The sequence below is a fragment of the Podarcis cretensis genome, assembly GCF_951804945.1.
Source record: "Podarcis cretensis genome assembly, chromosome: 2".
Taxonomy (NCBI): domain Eukaryota; kingdom Metazoa; phylum Chordata; class Lepidosauria; order Squamata; family Lacertidae; genus Podarcis; species Podarcis cretensis.
This window is the reverse complement of record NC_137171.1, coordinates 4408139-4431500: the sequence shown is the minus strand read 5'-3', so window position 1 is coordinate 4431500 and position 23362 is coordinate 4408139. Positions and strand designations below refer to the sequence as shown.

The following is a 23362-nucleotide window of genomic DNA, read 5'->3' as shown; positions in this document are numbered from 1 at the left end:
ACAAAAAACAAACATTAGCCTAGCTGGGAGCTGGAGAGGCCCTTTCAGAGCTCTTTGCAGCAGCCTGGAAGGATTCAGCAGACGAACATGCTGAGTGCCACCCACAAATGTGGCTACTTCACCCTCCTTTACAAATTCCCATGGTATCTGAACAAGGGCAACAGCATTGACTCCACACTTCAGAAACAATAAATCAAGGGGGAGGGTGTGTGGCTGAACTTCACAGCTCTGATAAAAAATGCTCCACTCCAAGGCAAACCTGTCACCTCTGCCAGCCATGCCCCCCCAGCCCCCAGCCGAGAATGCAGCCCGGGAGCATGAGGCAGGGCCAGCCCCCACTTGCTGCTAATTGCACAACCCCCTACATGCCTACTCAGAAGGAAGGCCACTTAAGTAAAAGGGACCTAGTCCCAGGTAAAAGCATGCACAGGATTGCAGCCTAAATACTTTCTAGGGATTAGTTTAACATAGGCCTCTAGTTACTTGGCCCTGAACATCAAACTCTTTATACAGAAGCCAACTTCAGTATTTATTGAAAAAATCTCAGGTCTTTAAAGGAAGGGAATCAGTTTATATATTTAAGGTGCTATTCAATTCTTACAGAGGTAGCCCCACGTAGAGTGCATTGCAGTAGCCCAAGCGGGAGATAACCAGAGCATGCACTACTCTTGCAAAACAGTCCGCGGGCAGGTAGGGCCTCACCCTGCGTACCAGATGGAGCTGGTAGACAGCTACCCTGGGCACAGAATTGACCTGTGCCTCCGTGGGCAGCTGTGAGTCCAAAATGACTCCCAGGCTGCGCATCTGGTTTTTCAGGGGCAGGGTTACCCTGTTCAGGACCAGGGAGGCCCCCACACCCACCCTCCTCCTGTCCCTAAAGGACAAGACTACCGTCTTGTCAGGGTTCAACCTCAATCTGTTCGCCGCCATCCATCCATCAACTGCCTCCACATGATCTTCACCGCTGTAACTGGTTCTGATTTGAAGGAGAGGTAGAGGTAATATGAGCTTAGCTAAAGCTTGCCAATTAGATTTGGACAGGATGAGCTAAGCCGGCAAGTAAAACCCACTTGCCAGTAAATGAGGAGGAGTGTTGAAAATGCCCCTCTGTAAACAAACTACACGGTGATGTCCTGCTGTTCCTTTAAGAGTCTCTTTAGAGCATGAAACTTCTCCACCTGCATCCCCCACCCCCCAGTGGAAAATAGCCTGGGGTGGGTCTGCTATATTTGCTACTCTGCCTGTTTAATATTAGCAAAGAATCCTGCCTGCCAAGACCCAGCACTGCTGCTGCTAACTGGAAACTGGAACTGTCATGCAGTTATTTATTTGGGGTGCAGAATTGGAGCTGCTTCCAAGACACAACCGCTGGCTCTAGTGCCCAGTTCCTCAAGCACAGCAATCTGTGAAAATGGCAGCAAACTTGGCACTGACTGGAGAGGAAAATTCTTTTCTGCTTAGAGCAATGTTTCCCAGACCATGTGGGGGAGCCCATGGGGGAAGAGGCAGATGTTTTCCTTGCTTGATTGGCAATTAGTCTGTAAACAGTCAAGGGTCTTCAAAGTTTTGATTATATCCCTACCAGGATTGTTGAAAGGGAAAAGGTGGACCACAAGGCCCTGATTGCTCCCAGCCAATTTACCTGAGTTTGGAGATGTAGTATGGGATTTGTGTAGGAGCTGGGGCAGGAGGAGAAAAGGCTGAATTAAAAATTGCTTAGGGAAATGTTGGAACTAGTTAGTGATATGAAATGGACTGGGGCAGGGACGCAGAAAGGAGACAAATGAGTCTGGGGTGTATTAAGAGTATGTGAGGGGATGAGCATGTAGAAGAGCATGTGCCCTGGCTTTTATAAGGTTCTGTGGAAACTGACAGTGCCAACTGTCAAAGACTCAAAGCACCAACAATTGATTGTGATTGTGGCCTGTGGGTTTTTTAATGGACCAGGAACCCCCAGAACTAAGGACAGAAAAGCCTTCTACTGCTTCAGCAAGGTGGCTGCTTCAGGGTGCCAGCTGGTGTAGGCTATGTTTGAACAGGATCAGGATTCTGCATCCTCAGTGCTCTGTCCTCACAACGTCACTTCCAATCTGGCTTGCTTACCTGCCATTCAGACCACCAGCACATTGGAGATGATGCCTCCCTGAGCTCTTCTCACAACAGCTGTGGATAATTCCTAGCACCTCACCAAGGGGAGGTTCCCAGGATTCTTTGGAGGTTGACCCCACAACTAAAGTGATAGAAGCCAAGTTTACAGTGTAGAAAAGATCCTAAGGTTCTCCTTAGGACTTTAGGTACCACTGATCTGAAACTATTACTATTTCAATAATAGTTGAGAGGTAGACTGAAAGCTAGTGACTTCCCTAGATTCAACTACTGAGCTTCATGGCTGAGCAGCAATTTGAACTTTGGTCTCCCACTGCCCCCCTCCAGATCCACTCTCAAAAATCCTGAAAATGGCCTGGTGCACTTTAGAAGCATTGTGGACAATCCAGGATAGTGTGCTTATTATATCAGGCTGGGCTTTGAACAGATCTGTTGTATTAACATACTCTGGTACGTAGTAATCAAGTGGAGTATGCATGGAGATATCAGATATGCCAACAACAACATATTTAAATGCCAGAAACATTGGCACCAAACTGTTTTGTACAGATGATTTCAAATGTTGGCTTACAGTATTGCCACCTGTGAAAATCATTGCCAGTTTTCTTCTGTTTGATCTAAGCTGTGGTTGCAATACATCTGGTAAGTGCAGTTTGACTACACCTCAGGCGTGTGGTGAATGTGTGTGGTATCAATGGAGTATGTTGCTGCATCTTGCGATTTATTATGTGGGGCAGGGTTTGCCTGCCCCCTCCCCCAATATTTTATTCAAGTTGGCACTGCTTGACAAGGGGAATAAACTGTTCAATTGCCTCATGCTCATTTGTTTATCATTTAGGGAAGCTTTTAATATTCGATTGATCATTGTATTTTAATATTCTGCTGGAAGCCGCCCAGAGTGGCTGGGGAAACCCAGCCAGATGGGCGGGGTATAAATAAATTATTATTATTATCCTAGAGGAGTCAGCAACAGGTTTTATTACTGTTTCATTTCAACAGAAAAACATGTACTTCAAGAGCCCATACAAGTGGGATTAGGGTCTAACCCCAGTTTTGTATGGCTGACAAAATGAGCTGTGACTCCAACCCATAAGACCTGGCCAAAATGACAGCCGGACCCAAGACTTCTAGGTCCTGTCGCTCACTTTTCTGCCCACAATTTTGTTGCCGCCAAGGGTACTGAAAGTGTTTCTTTTTCTTATTCCTTTCTCCCTCACGGCCACCCCTACAGTGTTGGGCCGCGTACTGGAAGTGACTGATCTACCTGAGGGCATCACACGTACGGAGGCCGACAAGCTCTTCACTCAACTTGCCATGTCTGGTGCCAAAATCCAGTGGCTCAAAGAGACTCAGGGGCGTCCAGGAGGAGGAGGTGACAACAACCATGGAACTACAGAAAATGGCAGGCATTCTGACCTTGCTGCCTTATACACCATTGTGGCCGTCTTCCCCAGCCCTTTGGCAGCGCAGAATGCCTCCCTGCGTCTCAACAACTCACTTAGCTGCTTCAAGTTGCGTATGGCCAAAAAGAACTACGACCTGCGTGTGCTGGAGCGTGCCAGCTCCCAATAGGGGCAGGCGGAGGGGGGGTGGGGCGGGGGCAACAAGCACACTGGACTGGCCTCTCGGGCCTCCTTGGCTGCCCTCTTCTGCCCTCCCCCACCATCCTCCTCCTTTTATCCCACATGCACCTCCTCCCCTTTTTATTTTTGGTGGGGGAGGGGGGAATCTTTCTGAAGATATTTATATGGACAGAATGAAGAGAGAGACATTGATTTTTTTGCTTTGTTTTGGGGGTTTCTGTTTTTTATTTTTTTATTTTTATTTTTTTGCGTGAAAGAACATGTCCCACCCCTCAACCCCTCTCCGGAACACGTGTATATTGTTTTCGTTCAGCGTTGTGCCGCGGTACGGAGCCGTATTTAATTGCACATACAGATGTTGGCTGGGTATGTTCACTGTACATTTTATTTAATCTTGGTTTATTATTAATAATAATATTATTTGGTTTTTAAATATAAAAAAAATCGTCTGTCACTTTAAAGCTGCTTCCTCCCTTTCTCTTTGGGATGGCACAGCGGTCAGACCCTCGTGGCTTGGCAACATTGTCTTTCACCAGAGTTAACCCAGGCATGTTGCTTGGACCTGGGGTTGGTGGAGAGCTGTTGGAAAATTATCTAGGAAGGAACAGATGGCTGGGGTATTTGACACTTGGGTACCTGAATAGCAGGGCAGCGAAGCACCTGCAGTTTTATCCCTACGCAAGAACCAGGTGAAATGCTGTGTGAACCTCATCCCTTTGGTCCTGGCTACTGCGCTTTTATTTTTCATTTTAAAAAATGTACAAAATGACATCTGTTACAAAGACACATCAGGTAAGAAAAGTGTAATGTATGAAGTCCCGGTTTGGTACAGTGACCAATTGCAGTTAGCTGAAAATGGAAACAGGTGCTTCCAGTGTTCTCCCTCGCTGGAGGAAGAGAGGGAAGTGAGAGTGTATGATCCCAATGCTTGTCCACTTAGTACTTCATCTCTGATTTAAGGTTAACATCCGAATGCATCAAGCATTTACCGTAAGAGATTCTCACCTTTCCCTCATTATCTCAAGCTTCCAAACCACACTTAACTTCAGGTGTATTCCCCTGAAGTCAAAGCACATATGACTGTTCCATTACATTGTCTAGGTTGTAGATCTTTTAATGGCCAAATATGAATTGACTGTATGCTTAGACTTGCTTCCAATTTTTAGCAATCAATACTGCTAAAAAATGAAGATAACTTTCTACAGTCCTTTTAAATAAAAATAGTGCCACCCATTTGGAGAAGGGAGCTAGGTGTTCACTGCACATGAGTCTGCTGCTGAAGAAGCAGCCCACCATGACATCTATACAACTTAGACTTTTGCCTGCCTAATAGGGGTGGAGGAAAATCTTGGCTAAGGATGGCTAAACTTTACAGGGAGAGCTCAACACAAGGCTGGGGTGATTTTGGTAGCAACTTTTCATTGAGTGTAACAACTAGTTCCACCTTCAACCAATAGTATGATCTTTGAACTATGTGGCTTTCAGAAAAAAAGACATTTCAAGACTCTTAGCAAGCCTAAAGTCCAAAATCTTGTGTTTTTTTTTGCAAACGGGAAAACAGCCTCAAAAGATTTCCTCTTCTGCAGCTAGCAAAAGAGAAGTTGAAAAGCAAGTTGCTATTTATGTGCTACAATAGGAATCAGGCAGGGGGAAACCTACTCAAGATATGGAGCCAAAGCTTTGGGGACTTTGGTTGAGGAGATCAAGGCTTAGCTTGGACCCCAGTGTATTTTCTCAGTGTCCAGGTTCAGCCCAGGAACATGTGATGGAATGCCAAACCAGAATACCTTTGAACGTCTGTGGCTCACCATAGCAGCAACCACACATCTAGGATTTAGAGGTAAGAGTTTCCAGATTTGGAGACTGTAACATCGAGGCAACATTCATCTTCCACATCTTTTAAGTTTAGAAATTAAAACTAGACAAAATACATAAGCAAGAGACATGAAGTCTGGGATGTTAGAATCATAATCTTCATCCATGTGAAAATGTAACACACAGAGACCTGGGGCAGATCCATTTTTATTCCTGGCAGGGGTTATTGTTACTTAGTTGGCCAGGTGAATTGAATCCCCACCCACCCTTATAACCAGAGACATGCTGGTTCTATTCACACATTATTTCTATTTGTGATGCTCTTTGCAAGATGCCAATTCCCAGTGCAATATTCCTTAGCTTAACCATTTCACATCAGGGTTTTTTTGGGGGTGGAGAGGGAAGGGGGAAAGCCCCGCTGTGCTGTGGGGGATTTTCAGCAAGCTAGTACAACTATTCAGTTGAATCTAGCCCCATATAAACAATGCAAAGTAATGAAATGACATGTCTGTTCATTTTTCACAATTCATTCTTCTAGCCTTGTGGAAGGACACAGATCTATGTGGGGTGCCACTTCCCCAACCCTTGACCATTGGAACTCCCAGTCACTACCTCCCCATTGCTGCTGCAGTTTACAGTTCTCCAACTGACTAAGATCCTGAGCTGTGATCTAGATGTTCATTGATTTGAATCTATTTCCTCTGCCATCATCTCAGTGGGATGCCTAAGCAAACTCCTATTTCTCAGCCTTCACACACACACACACACACACACACACACACACACACACACACACCATCATCCTCATCCTCATCCCCAATTAATTATTATATATAATAGGTAGGTTAAAACATGTGGGTTCCTTTCATTGGGCAAGGGCCTTTTAAAAAGACAAACCTATCCAGTCTTGGACTGTAGATGTACAGTGTATATGGCACTTTACATAGAAATACAATTCAGTTCTGAAGTTCTAGGTGCATATGATTAATCTGCTCCATAGCCAGATGTGGTCAGTTTGTTGTTCACCATAGCATGCAGAAGATCCCAGGTTTAATCCCTGGCACTTCCAGTTTTAGCAAAGGATCTCGGCTAACAGGTGCTGGGAACCCTGAGATTGCCGCTTGCAGCCAGATTAGACAGTACCAGACCAGAGGGACAAATCTCCTGACAGGGTTTAAAGCAGCTTCCTGTGTTCTTCCTGTGCACTGTGTACTCTGTAATCTCTATCCAGACTTCATGGGTGAAACTCAAGGGAAAGGGCAGTCTGTTAGAGCTAGCCTGCGGCTTGAGAAGTTAAACTTCATCAGTTATGAAGCATGTTGATCCTCTGATTTCCTTTATTGGGTTGGTTGGCGAAAAGCAAGTAAATATTTGTGGCTGGTATGAAATAGAATGGCTTGCCCTTTACAGAGCTAGATTGGGGTGGGGGGAAGGGAAATCCTGCTCTGAACATTGCTTTCCTTTTTCTTGAATCAACACTGATGTCAGGTGCCTTACATGCAAAACTTGAGAAAAAATGGTCAAGTTAGGATGGCTGCAGAATCTTTCAGGTGTTAAAGGTAATGGAGAACAGAAAGTAAACGTGTTCATTACGTGTTACTGATAGACTGCACCCTTGCATAAGGAAGATAGGTTTGTACAGAAAGGCATCTATGAAAAATTAGGAAGCCCAGTGGGATTGTGTGTTCCTGGCTAGCTGTCTGTGATGTTATGTTATGGTCTGAGATACTCTGTCAAGGTGCACTATTTGCAGCATTGAGGTCAGTTGGAGGCTGTATCCCAGGCAGTGATTTCTGTTCAAAAGCTCCTAGGCCAATGGATCTGCCTCATTTCTATGTCAATATCTGAACAGTTCCCTCCCCTCCTCAGTTCCCAACTGAGCTTTTGTGTTGCTGTCTCAGGCAGTTTGGCCCACAAGCCATGTTCAAGCTGCTATTCAGTGTCCAATTTCTCCATGTCAGCCCTCCCAATAGATGGCAGCTGTCTTTCCCCCTCTCCTGTCACTCAAGTTCTTTGTGGTGCTGGGACGGCAAACTTTTACATGCTAAGACTCAGGAAGGGGAAAATCTTTATCCCCCATGGATCTCTAAAGTGAGATGTTGGGCAGGACGAAGGGAGAGCTGCGTTTGTGGGGACTGCCTGATACTTTTGGAAGGATTTAACCTGCAGGAAGTGTGTGTCCTTTCTTCCTGAAGGTAAGTGTGCCTTTTCTCTCTCCAGCCTCCACCACTGTCATCTGCTCTTGGCTCACAGAGGCATAAACGTCTCAGTCCCAGAACTTAGAACCATGAAAGATGCCACCCATGCCTCAAAAAGCAAACAAGGCAGTTCATTTTACGCACTTTAAGCCACTTGCTTTCAGAGGTAGAGGAATATGCATGTTTCAGTCTGTGGAGGTTTAAAATGGCTGAATTGCCTTTTCTGGAAGAGGGTGGGGAGATGACCATTTCTGCGGAAATAATTGTACTTTGTGATAACCCACAGGCAAGAGGGTATGTGTTGGGATCTACAAGTTGTAAGTTTGTGCTTTTAGAAATGAAAGATCAAGACTTCCTAAAGTACTTTTCCATTTTTGCAGCACGGTCGCCTGGCTTTCACAGGGGGTTGATTCCCACTAAAAGTCTAAAGCAAAGAATATTAAGGCACCTGCTATAAAGCAATTCTGAGAAAGAAAACGGGATTAGCACATTATGCTTCTTTTTTTAAAAAAAAGTTTTTCTGCTATTTTCTAAAAATATCTTAATTAAAATTGATACTAAAGGGGGGGGAGGTGAAGACTATTTGTGGCCCTCATAGCTGCCTTGATGTGATTAAATGTAGGCTTTAAATGCAAATAACTTTTGCCCTTGGGGAGTTATATCTGCTTTGCACATTGAGAGTTGTACAGCGGTATGTTCTGCTGCCTGTCTGCACCACCCAGCAAATGTGCAGCTTACGTGAGTGTCCAAGCAGACAGGCAGGCAGCCATGAGGAAACCTCCAGGAATGCGAGGCAGAGGGCTGCTATGACTGCTGCAGACCCTTTGAGTCCGTTTGTGGGCACAGGCACTTGGGAGCAGCTACACACTGGACAGCCCAAATGCTTTTCTGCTGATGTCCTGACAGTGTGACGTGGCTATTAATGACAGGCATGGGCCATGCTTGCCGTTGGCCACTCCTGGTTCTCATAAAGGTTTGGGAGGTGGTTTGCTGAGTGGAGGAAATGGCCCATATCAACAAATAATTTCTTCCCAGTTTGATATTTATGGGGCTCAGTTATTCTGCTGAGGAAGAGGAGCTCCTTCGGAAATTTTCGGGGAACTGTGCAGGCTGGTGGTTTTTAGACAGCTTAGGCAGGTGAGGAAGTATGTGTACTTTTGGTCAGCACTTAATGTGTGTCAGGGCTCAGTGCCAGCACCTCTTTTACAACACCAGGGCTTAAACATTTGAAAAAGTAATAATAATAAAAGAAAAACACCTCAGAGTGTCTTTCCCTCACCACTGAGTAATCCCAGCCTGTCCATATACAGCCAGGATTAAGAAGCAGGGCTTCCCAGCGCCTGTTTATAGAAATGAAGTATTTTGTTTATACCTTTTCCAGTGCTGCAATCCATCTGCTCTCTTCAAACATTAACCAGGTAATAATGCATTTCTGGGGGTCTTTTTAAATATAAGTTGGTTTCAGAATGAATTTCTCCTAGAAATCCTGATTTTGTTCTAACTAGGTTGGACTCTGGTTAGCTATCCCCATAACCTCATGGGGAAAGTAGTGAGCAGTAGAAGCCAAGGGGGTGATCTCTTTGTGAATTTCTCTTCTGCCTCACTAGATCAAATAAATCCCTATGTGGAAAATTGTGCAACTGTTTCCTTAATGTTTCCCTCTGAGGAGATTTTATTATAAATTTTGACTGGTTTAATAATCATTCACTCTCAAGAAACCACAAGAACTGTAGTTCTTTTGTTAAGTGTAGGAGAAGAGTTAGCTCTCAGTACCTTGAAGATGCTCTCAGTATCTTGACCCAGCTACATTTCCTGGGATTGGAAATGGCCTACTTTTTTACCAGCCTTAGTTGGTAAAGAAAGAAAGAAAGAAAGAAAGAAAGAAAGAAAGAAAGAAAGAAAAGAAAGAAAACTAGAGGATTTATCAGGAGCCCCAGGAGTACTGGTAGTTGTGGGTCTACATACCCTACTCCTAGTATGGGAAACCTTTAGCCCTCCAGGTGTTGCTACACTATAGTTTCCAACATCTCTCACCAGTGACGGTTCTTGCTGGAGCTGATGGGAGCTAAATGTTCAACACTATTTGGAGGCCCCAGGTTCCCCCATCCCTGCCCTAAGGCAGTATAAGAGGCTCTGCACATCTTGGGGAAATGTGAATTTCTTGGTTGAATTTATTATATTCCCTAGCCATTATGCATAATCTCCAAGAGGCCTTGGGGAATGTGCTTATACTTTCTTGGGTTTTGTTCACTGCCTGCTTCTGGCCCAGTGCCTAATCTTGTATGAACCACAACATACCTTCCTACTGATCAGTCAAGCAGCAGAAAGTATATTAAATTTATATTCCACCCTTCCTCCAAATACCTTTTTTCAAAAATCCAAACCCCTTTTTAATCACTCTCAGCTGTTCCTGAGAACTGCATGCATCTTCTCAGTCAGCTCTGCTTCTGGTTAAAGAATATGTGTTGCGTTGTGATGAAAGAACTTTAAAGGTGAGGGTTCCCCGCCCACCCCCTGCCCCCGCCATTTTTTCTTAATAAATATTAAATTGCATACTTTTATATAATAAACAGTAATACATGATTTCATTTATTTCTGTAATCATTAAACTTCACATACCACCTCCTAAAATATTACAGCCTTATTTCATTTCAGCAGAGAAGGCATCAAATTATTCAATTTCATAAATGTCAGAAAAGGGCATCAAGATTTTTCAAACTGTTCCTTTTTCCTGCGAGTTATTCTACAGAAATATACCATGGAATGTTTCATTTCACTTTTGAAAATATAAATTCCTGTGTAGGTAATAATGCCCTAGCCTCCATTTGAATGCCAACTCTTATTTCATAGTTTTAAAAATGCAACTAGATAAATCCATAGTCTCATCAAGCCCCTTCAGATTCCACCTGTCACATCCCACTGATGGTAGAGAATGCTGTACTATTCCTAACCTACCAGTTAAAAAGGGGCAATACTAGTGGGGGGGGGGGAGAGGCACTCTGCATGTGTTCTTTTTACAGGTGCCAGAGCTAAGTCCTGGTTAGCTTCAAGCCCAGCCACCCTGAGAACCTGTGTTACCTTTACCAGCCATTCACCCGCAAAGATGCCTGTGGTGTAATTTCACCCTTTCCATCCCAAGGCTCCCATTTGCTAGACACCTGATGCTGGAAAACATCCAAGTCAGCCTTCACCAGCTTGTTACCCTCCAGGTGCTTTGGGAGAAATTGTTGTCCAAAACATTGGAAGGGTACCAGATTGGAAGCTTATCCTAGGTATTTGTGGTTTCCTGTTATGGAAATCCCCCTCCCCCGGCCCACTTTGATGGAGGATTGTTGATCAAGTGAGGTTTGAGTTTGGGGACATTGCGAATAATGAGTGTGTGTGTGCGCGCGCACACTCACCTGAAATTGATGCTGTGAGCACCACCCGTCCCACGGGTTTCTGGCTCCCACTTCCTACAAACAGTGGAGGTGCCTGGGTTATGTCTTTGCATCTTTACTGTTGCATCTGCTTTCTTCCCCATGCAGTATGACAGAAAAAGAAATTCTTGAGCCACCTGCATCACCCACATCTGAAGGGGGGAAATCGACTGAAGGGGTAAGTTCTGTTGTGGGCTGTACTCTGGGAGAACAAGGGTGGGGTGACTCCCAATTCTGTGTCCCAATTCCTCCACGATCAGCCATGGGGTCTTTCTTGGAAGGACTCAGTCCTCCTTAAGAATGTCCTACGATGCCAGAACCTTCTGACTTTGGCCTGTTTTGGCCACAGTGGCTGCAACCAATCAGATGGGAATATCCTGTCCTTTGCAGTTTAGGCTGAGGACATCCCATCCCAACAAACCACCAATGTACCTGTCTGGAACCCTGAGATGTAAGTCTTGGGAAGAGCCATTGATGTTGCCTTATTTCTATGAGCACAGAGTATGGCACACTTTCTTCTCATGGTTTCCCTGAAGGTTATGGTTGCCATTGGGCCAGCTTGTCCAACTTTAAATATAAGCAGTTATCTTTTTGCCATGATCCAAAGAAGCTACTAAAGAATGGGTTTTTAACATGCATTTAAGAACAACATGTTTTCTTGAACAGAAAGCCATCAATCTATAACCCATGGGTTGCTAACAAACCAGAATTTTAAAACTTTTAAATAACAAAATAAAAACCAGCCTGTCTAGGTTGGGTGTTCATTCAGAAAAACAAAACAAAACACCCTTCATACACCAGGGCAATTGGCATGATGTTTTCAACAAGTTGACTGCCTTTTTTTTTAGTAAAAGGTAAAAATAAAGGACCCCTGGACGGTTAAGTCCAGTCAAAGGCGACTATGGGGTTGCAGCGCTCTTCTCTGTTTGAGGCCGAGGGAGCTGGCATTTGTCCGCCAACAGCTTTCCGGGTCATGTGCCAACATGATTAAATTGCTTCTGGCATAACGGAACACTGTGACGGAAACCAGAGTGCACGGAAAGGGCATTTACCTTCCCGCTGCAACGGTACCTATTTATCTACTTGCATCAGAATCAGAGTGGTGTAGTGGTTAAGAGCGGTAGTCTCGTAATCTGGTGAACTGAGTTCCCGTCTCTGCTCCTCCTCATGCAGCTGCTGGGTGACCTTGGGCTAGTCACACTTCTCTGAAGTCTCTCAGCCCCACTCACCTCACAGAGTGTTTGTTGTGGGGGAGGAAGGGAAAGGAGATTGTTAGCTGCTTTGAGACTCCTTAGGGTAGTGATAAAGCAGGATATAAAATCCAAACTCCTCCCCTTCTTCATAAATCTGGAGGGGGCCATGTAGGCCATCTATTTATTTATTTATTAGATTTATTACCGGTCCTTCGCCATAAGCCCTAGGTCGGGTTACAGCAATGGAACATAAAATTAGAAAAACAGGTTTATTTGTTTGTTTGTAAAAAATATTATAGACTGCAGTTTCACTAAAAATATCAAAGCGGTTTACCATTATTTATACTCAATAAAAAACATACATGGTGGGGGGGGGAATACAGATCACAAACTAAGTATTACAGAAAGTGATTAACTTAATTGACTGCATAGGGCTCATGGCAAAGAAATTTTCAGGAATGTTTAATGATCAATACAGAAAACACCTGATGAATTTCTATTGGAAGAGCATTCCGCAGGGCTAGGCTGGTGGCACTAAAACCTCAGTTTTGGGTTAATGTCAAATGAGCCTCACCAATTTGGAGGGCAACCAGCTATACTCCTATGGATGAGTTCAGTGACTGAGATGGATATACAGGTTGGGATGGTCCCTATGGGACCCTAGACCTAAATTGTTCCAGGGTTTGTAAATTAATACAAGGATCTTGAACCCGTCCTGTTGGTAGATGTGACAATGAGGTCACATATTGTCAGCCGTATGCCCCCTTCAGATAAAAGCATCACAATTCTAAGACAAGCAGAACCATTTCAAATGGGATAGAATAATATCTAGTCCAATGTTCTTCTTGAGCTAGGAAATCCATAATGGTTTGTCCTGCTGTATGGAAGGTTGCTGTTCAAGAAACTCAAGCCCCAACCTGCCTTTTGGTGGGGAAAATTGCTTTTCTGGTGTGCTTTTGTTTTGGATCCTGGTCTAAATCTGCAAGGCATGCTGGGAATTTTGCAGCACAGAGGTCAAAGTTCTGCCTTGGAGGGAATGTATTGTTCCAGTGAAGCATACAAATGTATTCAAGCTGTGTAATTCTGTGGAAGTCTGGAATTTTGAACAGTTTGCTGAAATTTGGAAGAGTTGGCAGAGACTAGATAAGTTTAGGCATTGCACAAAGTGCCAGTAAACAAATGTATTGTATCTAAAAGGCATCTCACAGGGGGAAGCTGTGCTGGCTTTAGGTAACCTGCACATCTTCCCATTTGAGTTTCCCTTTGGACACATTAGGATGGAAGTGCAAACAGAGCTCCTTGTAGGCACATACACACATGTGCGCATGCACACACACACACGAGCTGTGTACTGGATTCAGCCAAGTACCAAACCAAACCAGCCCTATTCAGAGGCATTTGAGCATCAGCAAGTTGAGTTGAGACAGCCACGGATCACTGTAAGTTGGGTTGGATGGTCCAGAGCTATCCAGAGCTGTCAGGCCTCATCCCTGAAGCAGTACTCTGCAGGATAAATGCCTCTGAGTGGAGGAAACAATTACGCAGGGTTGCAAGAGAGGTCATTTGTGAAGGACTATCCCCTAGACCCCACCCCTCCAGCTCTCTGTCAGTTTCTTCCCTTCTATTTGTATATTTAATAAGAATTTTTTTTAAACAACAACAACGATCCTGAAATATTAGCCCCGCTGCAGAACTAATTCAGAACCAGGTGCAGGGTAGGTGATCCCCATGTTGGCCCACGGTGGAGATGTGCATCAGCATAGACAGACACATCTGTGAAGTTTTACTCTATGAAGCCACTATTAGAAAGCAGTAGGCCATGCTGGCTTATCCAGAGTCATACTTTGATATCCTTTTAGCAAATGACCAATTTATACTCTCATCTTCACACTGCTGAAATGAGGTACACAAACCCTGTAAAACACATCTGTGCCTAAGATTAAATTCCTATACAGTAGGGATAGCCACATGGTGTCCTTCAAATGTTCCTGAACTCCAACTCCCATCAGCCCCAGCCAGCATGGCCAGTGGTGAGAATGGTGGGAGCTAAGAGCTAACAACATCTGGAGGGCACCATGTTGGCTATTCCTGCTCTGTGGCATCACTTTTACTTTAAACAAACCACTACTACCAATACTTTATGGAGATGTGTGGGTCTTTGTGAGCAATGAAGCTTGCCTGTGGAATAACAAGGAATAATAACATGCTACTCATTGAAATTAGTAGCATGTCTTTCTTGGGTCTCAAAAAAATTAAATATGTTTCTTTTATGGGGCAGGAATTTCTTCAACAATCAATAATTAGTCTGCAGAACTAATGTTAAACTCACCATTCAGGGGAGGGCATGATATTCTAGTTTCCCTTGGATGAGAGTACTGGAAACATAAATCGTTCTCATATCCATTTTTGTTTACACACGTAAAAGCAGTGCCTAGTGTAAGCAAATAAAAGCAATCAGCAAAAGCATTGATCCTGTATCAGATTCTCAAAGCACCAGTCAGTAAACTCACAGCTTTAAACTTTCAGTACTCTGCCTTCCTCCAAATTCAAAGTTGCCTCTGCTTTTTGCTGCCCATATTTTGAGTGGTGCTTCATTCCAAAGGTGGGGAAAGCAAGATCTTAGGGTTGCCATATTTCAAAAAGTAAAAACCAAGACCCCAAGTTGTTGAGCTGTTTTTCGATCCAGGACAAAGCAGCCACTTTTCGGAAATTTCCCCCAGACGCCAATTCCGCCTTTGAAATCCACGTGATGTATGGCAGCCCTAAGGATCCAACACTGTTTATTACATCCCTGATCGCTTACTAGTTTTCTTGCTGCTAGGCCCATTTATGGTAATCAAGACAGCCAACTTATTAAGCACTTGGCAGTGCTGGTTGTCTCTAGCGGCTGTTATGCATGTCTGCAGGAAGTGCATGGCAGTAGATAAAAGCGTTTAACTTCAACACTGTAGTAGGTCCTGGCTTCAGATCACACCATGCTCATACTCTTGTCATGGGGTGTGTTAGACACATCTATTTTTCAGCCATTCCATGTCTGTAAAATGGGAAGCACAGCCTACTTTATAGAGTTGTCATGTGATTTATATGCTGAAGATTTTTTTTAAAAAAATGCATAGAAGATTATTCTGAATTGCAAGAACAGGAACACATGGAAAATCAGAGGCATTGCAAGGGTAAAGTGGAGTGAAGTGAGGGGGGGCTTAAAAATGTGTGCTCAAATTAGAAATATCCCTGATAATTCAGTCTTTCCTGTTCTTTAGCATGCATTTAACATGTGCACACAAAACATTGTATAGATTCACCTTTTCTTAAGTGTTCAAAGTGTTTAATGTACATTCTCTGTATTTCTCATAGTAGCCCTTTAAGGCAGACCAGTATTATCACATACATTATTTTTTATCATTGTTAATTTATCAATCCCCTTAAATATGACCACCTTCTATACAATAGTTTTCAGGCAATCCACATTTAAAAAACAGTAAAAAAAAGTTAGATCCCCACAAAAAACACCCACATCTGATGCATTTAAAACAAAACTAAAACCCAGTCAAGTAGAACCACGTGACAAAGACTTTATCCAGCTGTGGAGGCCCATCAGAACAAAATACCTTCAGTTGTTTCTGGAAAGTTCAGGTAATGGATGTTGGTTGTATCTCAACAGGAAAGCTGTTCTATAGAAGGGCAGTTGCAGATGAGGGGGCTGAAGCTGAAAGGGGGGCTTGCCTCAGTCCCTGCTAGTGACTCAGAGATGGCAGAGATCTGAACAAGAAGCTTCCAGATTCTCGGCTTAGTCTTTTTTGCCACTCACTGTGCTGTGCTGCATCTGGCGTTATCTGTTCTGGCACTATCCAGCAATGGTGAATATGCAGGAGTGCTTTCGGTTTTCTGTGAAGGGGGAGGCTGCATGGCTTCCCTGGAGCGGACTTCTCCAGCACCAGGTAGTGTGTGAAAATTAGCTGGCAGGGAAATATGCAACTTCTAGGGGCAGTAATTGAATTCTTGCAATTAGAACTGAGGCAGACACACCACCAACTTTGAGCAGATCTCCTCCCTCTTTGAAAGAACCACTAATGTGTCTTTTCTTTTTGATTCCTATGGGATAGAGACATGATAGCAACAGCAGAGGGAAACTCACTCTTGGAGCATATCTCTTAATACACACACTCCTTAAGAGTTTTTGATCGCTCCCATGGAATATTCAGGTCAAATTCCTTTTCAGGAGAAGACAAGGCTGTTCCCCTACCTCTAGCAACTTTCCCATTCTTTAGCTGATAACAGTCAAGTCTCTCAACAGAGAATTTGTGTTCTGACACAATGTTTTGAAAGATCCTGAGCCACAGCTCAAGAGTTGTCGGTTCAGTTATCGTGTTTATCTTTCTGTGGTGGCTGAAACTGGCGGCAGTAACCCAAGCTCTGCAAGAATTTCCACATTTGATTCCACTGCCAAATGTTAAGATCCCAGGAGACCCTGTGTGTGCACAAATAGGTGTATGTGAATGAATGCAGGAGAGATGAGTATTGGCTGGTTCTCTTCCCCTGGGACATGTTAGCGTCTGTAACCATAGGAGTGGGGTTGCATTTCAAGCAGCGCTGACTGCATGCTTTCCAGTTTACTGATGCCCCAGGAGTCCTCTGTGAGCTGACTTGGCTGCCCTCCCTGGCAGCAGAAGCAACATCTGGGTCAGTGACGCTTCCCCTTGCCCCCCTCGCCGCCTCTGCCTTTCACAAACTGCACTGCTCAGGGTCAAAATGAACTTTATCACATCTGTGAGATGAGGTTACTGGTGGTGTAAAAACTGGAATTCAGAGGTCGTGGCACACACCCAGGTGCCAATCAAGGAGATGGATGTGCTGGCCTGTGCAGAGGAATGTGGTCCACCACGAGCTCTGTTTTTATTGCAGTATTGTGTTAATTAGCTGAATAATGCCAGGATCTATGTATCTACAATAGTTTCTTGCAAAATAGTTTCCTGCCCCACTATAGGTGTTAATACAAGTGTCCCAGCAATTTTCACAATCTGCCCCTGTAAAAGATTAAAGCTGTGGCTAACATATATTAAAGCTCTAATAATCATTAACTTTAACTTTTGCATCTCGTTGCCATTCAGCTCTCAGATTACAATTTTCTCTTTTAAATTTTACATAAGGTGTCTGATGAAATTGGCCTCTGTCCATGAAAGTTTATGCTTTGTTAGCCTGTAAGATGATGAAAGACTCCCTTATTGTTTTTGCTACAAGGGACAAACATAGGACTACTCCTCTCACAATCTGTCCAGCAGCTCCACAGAAAAGTTGTGGAACAGTTGGAAATGCCTGTACTTGACCTTGCTCTTGAGTTGTTGTTTTTTACCGGATGGTGGCGCTTCAGACTCTTTTGACCAGGGCAACAAGAGGCTGGTCCAGGGCCCATGATTTCACAATTGGTGCTGGTTTTGATGATGCCAGTGGTAAAGGAAAACATGTTTTTTAAAATATCACACACACACATCCATTGCAGCAAAAAGCTACTATATGCTGTGATTATTAAAATATGAGATGCATATGCTTGTACAAAAAAATTTTAAATTCTCCAACAAGACAGTTTATGATTCGTAAGGTCTATAGGAAAAAGTTGCCAACTGCTGGGCTAGTGAAATGAACGATGGCTCTTTAGCCTGTGTCTTCCCTCCCCATATTTTTCCAGCAGACTTACTGCCATTACTATATTGGAATGTTATTATGTAGATTTATTCAATTAAATGTGCATGTGTCATCTCTCCCTCTTAAAATAAAAGCAGCATCAGTGGGAGGAGATTGTGGAGTGGGTTGATGACATCGCCACTGTTCCAGCCAATCCGTGTGGTGCTGTGCTGGCTTCCACAACCAATGCTGGGAACTTCAGGAGATGGGACCTACATTCATAGAATCATAGAATCATAGAATCATAGAGTTGGAAGAGACCACAAGGGCCATCGAGTCCAACCCCCTGCCAAGCAGGAAACACCATCAGAGCACTCCTGACATATGGTTGTCAAGCCTCTGCTTAAAGACCTCCAAAGAAGGAGACTCCACCACACTCCTTGGCAGCAAATTCCACTGTCAAACAGCTCTTACTGTCAGGAAGTTCTTCCTAATGTTTAGGTGGAATCTTCTTTCTTGTAGTTTGGATCCATTGCTCCGTGTCTGCTTCTCTGGAGCAGCAGAAAACAACCTTTCTCCCTCCTCTATGTGACATCCTTTTATATATTTGAACATGGCTATCATATCACCCCTTAACCTCCTCTTCTCCAGGCTAAACATGCCCAGCTCCCTTAGCCGTTCCTCATAAGGCATCGTTTCCAGGCCTTTGACCATTTTGGTTGCCTTCCTCTGGACACGTTCCAGTTTCTCAGTGTCCTTCTTGAACTGTGGTGCCCAGAACTGGACACAGTACTCCAGGTGAGGTCTGACCAGAGCAGAATACAGTGGCAGTATTCATAATACAGTATATAATACAGTTCCTAATACGAGTAAAGATTAAACAGGCAGAGGTAGCTTCCTGTAAGTTTTTGATTCTGCGTTAAAATTCTATATGCCACAAAAGGGTGGCTAGTGCACTTACCGTACCAGCTTGACGGCTGAAATAATATATATGGGGGGGGGGATGCACCTTAAGTGAAAGGCACACAAAGCATCAGTGATGGGTTTGGCTGTTTAAAGTTAGGAATGCAAGTGTTAAGCAGTACATTAATGACCCAAAAAATTAGTTGACTAATTGGCATGTTTTAAATTAGTTGACTAATTGGTATGTTTTAAATAAGCAAGGCTGCAAAGGTAGGGCCTTTTACTTTTTTGAGGCTGTCTTGCTTCTGCTATGTTTCTGCAACAGAAGAAGGTAATTAAAAGATTAGATGGTTGCATGTTGTTAAATTGTAAGTTAGCAAATCTTTTGATACCTATTCCCCCCACCCACCCAAGAGCAGGTTTAGAATCACAGAATCGTAGCATCAGAAGGGACCATGAGGGTCATCTTGTCCAACCCTTGCAGTGCAGAGATCTTTCGCCCAGTGATACCTTTTGAGTTTTTTGTCATAGGCACATGGACTTAAAATTTAATTTGCATTATTAGCAAGTTAAAAAGAGCACACCTACAATAACTTGGGCTGCATACACACAATTCATTTAAACTATGTTTAAAGCATATCCCCCCAAATAAAGCACATTTCTTATAGTGTAATCCTGTGCATATTTACTCTGAAGTTATTCTTGTTGTGTTGTTTGTTTAGAAAATCAGACTGAGTCAAGAAGCACTCCCACCCCCTGTTCAACTTGAAATCTACCTTTTGCCCACAGACCTAGAAAGCAGACTGCTGCCTCTAAGCTTCACCCCCCCCCAAAAAAATATGCAATGTGGTACTGCTCTGCCCTAGAAGGTTGTAGAAAAGGTTTGCTGCAATGAGTATATGTGAAGCACTTGAAACTATATATCTGCTTTTAGAATAATTATTATTAACCAGTTAATTGCTAAAAAGCAGATGATTAATCCACTAAAACAGAAAATATCTTTAATTAGTTGCTAGTCATGCTTAGAATGCCATTGCATGGAGAGAGTTCTACAATGCAAATTGTTTCTGTGACGTGGCTTCCACCCCCTGAGATGTGGCCACTGGATGTTTTCTGCCACTGCAGACCATCAGTTTGTGGGTGGTGCAAGGAAAAGCCACTATGTGCAAATGGGTGAGCTCTGTGGTCCAGTCTCCATGCAGTTGTATGGCTGCCACCATGCTGCTTCTATGTGTTCACTGGACATTTGTTTTCATTACCTGCAATCCAGGGTTCTCTTCCCCTGTGTTTGCCAAAGACCCAAGGGGTGCCGTGGGTCTCTCCCCGCCATCACTTTGCCTCATTTTTGAGCTACTCATGGACAAGTTTGGAGCGTGCATGCCAATGGCGCTGGTTGCCAAGGTTCCCTGTTGGCATCTATCAAGTGCTGATTGTCCACCACCCCCCATCCCATCCCACCCCATCCCACCCTGCCCTTCCACCCCATCCTGGACCTTCAGCTGCAGCGGCTAAAGCAGCTTTTCCAACGAAAGCCCAATGAGGAGCCTGCCCCAGAGGAACCACAGGCCAATGGGGAGCTGGTCAGCCCCTCTGGAGGACCCATCTACTACATCTATGAGGAGGAGGAAGAGGATGAAGAGGAGGAGGAGCCTGAGCCACCACCTGAGCCAGAGAAACCAGTTAACGACAGACCTCACAAATTCAAGGATCATTACTTCAAAAAACCCAAGTTTTGCGACGTCTGTGCCCGCATGATTGTCCGTGAGTCCTACCTGAGGGGGTTGAACTGCAGGGGGAATGGTGGTGCTCAGAAGGTTGCCTCGTCCCTCTCTTGGCAGGGTGCTTGGGCCCTTGGCAATGGCATAACAGGCAGAAGTCTGACAAGCATGGCTTTTTCTCTCTCCGCACCTCTGTGGTTGTGGGGGGAGGAAGTTTCACTGCTGAATGTCTGTCTGTCGTGTTAAAGACAAACATAAGATGGGCAGTTATGCATTGCCAAACATTGTGCACCACACAAAAAGAACACTAATTTGCATATTTGATAAATATGCATAGATGCAAGTTTGGAAAGATTTACTATAAATAGCAATGTAATACATCTTGTCCTAGTGGAGAGCGCTGCAAACTCTTGATGGGCGACTTCAAGGCTTCAGCTTGTCAGTCCAAGAGGACACCTAGAGGACTGGCATCCAAATAATAAACCGCCCCCTATAAATCAGGACACATGGCCACCCTAGGCACATGAGTCCTGTCTGTAAAATGGTAGCAACCATAATGGGTAAAGGAGAGGGAGTGAAGGGGGATGGGGGGAATGGGGAAGGCATGTGCTTCAGGGAGATGGTGAGTCATGAAGATGAAGAGAAGGTACAGATGGGAGAAGGTATGGATTGTGTGGCTAAATCAGGCTTCCTCAAACAGCCCTCCAGATGTTTTGAGACTACAGTTCCCATCATCCCTGAACACTGATCCTGCTAGCTAGGGATCATGGGAGCTGTAGGCTAAAACATCTGGAGGGCTAAGTTTGAGGAAGCCTGGGCTAAATGCTGGATGTGATGGTGGCTCACATATATATAACTAGCAGCCTTATACCCAACATTGCTTGGGAATTCTAAGAAACCCCCCAAACCAGTACAGTTTTGAAAGCAGTGTTAAAATAGTGCCATTGCGCAAGTTTCAGTCCACTGACTTGATTCAAAATGGTGTCCAATTTGGCTACCTTATCTTAAGCAGTTGGGACGTGGGTGGCACTGTGGTCTAAACCACTGAGCCTAGGGCTTGCTGATCAGAAGGTCGGCGGTTTGAATCCCCATGACGGGGTGAGCTCCCATTGCTCGGCCCCTGCTCCTGCCAACCTAGCAGTTCGAAAGCACGTCAAAGTGCAAGTAGATAAATAGGTACCGCTCTGGGAGGAAGGTCAACGGCTTTTCCGTGCACTGCTCTGGTTTGCCAGAAGCGGCTTAGTTATGCTGGCCACATGACCTGGAAAAACTGTCTGCATAAAAACGTCAGCTCCCTTGGCCAGTAAAGCGAGATGAGCGCCGCAAACCCAGAGTCGTTCACGACTGGACTTAACTGTCAGCGGTCCTTTACCTTTATCTTTATCTTAAGCAGTGCATAGTGAATGGATGAACAACTTTCCAAAATATATAGTTGATACACACACAAGCATTCCCCCCCCCCCCAGAAAAAATGTCACTGAGTCAGAGATGAGTTTTCATCATTCAAGGTGGCCATTTTAAAGTTGAGAAGGTAAAGCCCACATCTCTCTTTCCTATTATGCTGTAGTGAGTACATAGTGCCTGGAGCCGCTTCAAGGGAACTGTAATGTAACAGGGAGGGAGGGAGGGAATGAAGTTAATAGTCATAGCTCCTTCCCAATTTTGAAAGAACTGGGGGTTGGGGAATTTGCAACATGATCCATCTGTCATCTTCTCCCTTCATATCATGACATGCATACCTATGACTGGAAAGGGAATGAATAATGCAGCTCTCTCTTATGAGGTGAGGACTTGTGATATTCACATGAGATACGAAAGGGTTTGCTCATTGATAATTTCTTCCAGCACAATTGGTGTCCCATATGACACCAATCAGCCTCTTGGCCAGTTGCCAGAAAAAGGATTTAAAGTCAGCCCCCACCCACAAATTCAATTGATGTTTCACTGATATGTCCTTCCATTCCAGACTTTTCTGGTCCTTTCAAAAGTGGTATCTAGCTGGCTTCCTTTATAAAGGAAAGCCACTCTGCACCTGCTCAGAGGCAGTTATAAGTTCCAGTATTTTGAAAGCAGACACTGGCAATCTTGAGACCAATGCAAGTGCTGAAGAAAACACTGGTTTTAAATACAGCCCCTCCCCCTCCCTCAAAAAATATCATGTACACAGATGTGTAAGACAGATAAGGAGGGAATGTGTCAAAGCTAAGCTGCAAGAAATGATCCACGGGTACCAGAGCCAGAAAAGAATTGCTGCTTAGGCAAGGTCTCAGACCAATCAGGAACCCTTTTTATAGGCCTGCCTGCCTGGAAGAGCCCAATAGCCAGCTGCGGGGGGGGGGGGGGCAGCCTGAGGCTACTTCAGTGGCAAGAAAATGGTCCAAGCTGCAGTTCTCACCACATGGGGCAGTTGCACACAGAACTGAAGATTTCTGCCCTGACAGCTCTTGATGCAGTGTGATTCAAAGTGCCAAAAGGGTACACACAAGCTGGGCTCTATACTGAAGTGAGACCAATTGGGGGAAATGATCCAGTTAGTGGACTTCAAATGGCACCTTCTATCTTGGCATTACATGTGATTGGACAGGCCCATGTTAGAGGACATGAGCGTGCTGCAGACACCTTGAGTTTACTCCAGGGATGGGGAAAACATTTTGCCCTTCAGATGTTGCTGGACTCCACCTCCCATCAGCCCCAGGCAACGTGGCCAAAGTGTGGCCAGGGACAATGGTAGTTATAGTCCAGTGACACTGGGAGGACCTCAGGTTCCCAATTCATGATTTAGTCTGCTGGAGTTGCAGGGGTGGGGGG

At 44.4% G+C, this 23362-nt stretch overlaps 3 protein-coding genes across 14 annotated transcripts in view; 2 read left to right on the top strand and 1 right to left on the bottom strand.

The window, feature by feature from the left end:
* Positions 1 to 4150, top strand: part of R3HDM2 (R3H domain containing 2) — a gene marked incomplete at its 3' end in the record, with an annotated part of 134764 nt that extends 130614 nt beyond the window's left edge. For all 9 annotated transcript variants that reach the window (XM_079967080.1, XM_079967079.1, XM_079967081.1 and 6 more), the window contains one exon: positions 3338 to 4150. In XM_079967080.1, the coding sequence (XP_079823206.1) occupies positions 3338 to 3678 (341 nt within the window). The remainder of the gene's footprint in view (positions 1 to 3337) is intronic.
* NXPH4 (neurexophilin 4) overlaps positions 1 to 23362 on the bottom strand; it is a 456035-nt gene that overhangs the window by 14760 nt on the left and 417913 nt on the right. The gene's annotated exons all lie outside the window — the stretch shown is intronic.
* The window catches only part of STAC3 (SH3 and cysteine rich domain 3), a 31507-nt gene continuing 15597 nt past the window's right edge, over positions 7453 to 23362 (top strand). The window contains exons 1-3 of one of the 4 annotated variants that reach the window (XM_079967107.1): positions 7453 to 7699; positions 11230 to 11299; positions 20369 to 20597. In XM_079967107.1, the coding sequence (XP_079823233.1) occupies positions 11231 to 11299; positions 20369 to 20597 (298 nt within the window). In that variant the 5' untranslated portion in view covers positions 7453 to 7699; position 11230. Of the gene's footprint in view, positions 7700 to 8676; positions 9121 to 11229; positions 11300 to 20335; positions 20598 to 23362 lie in introns of those variants that run through there. The other 3 variants (XM_079967105.1, XM_079967108.1, XM_079967106.1) reach the window with 3 other exon arrangements.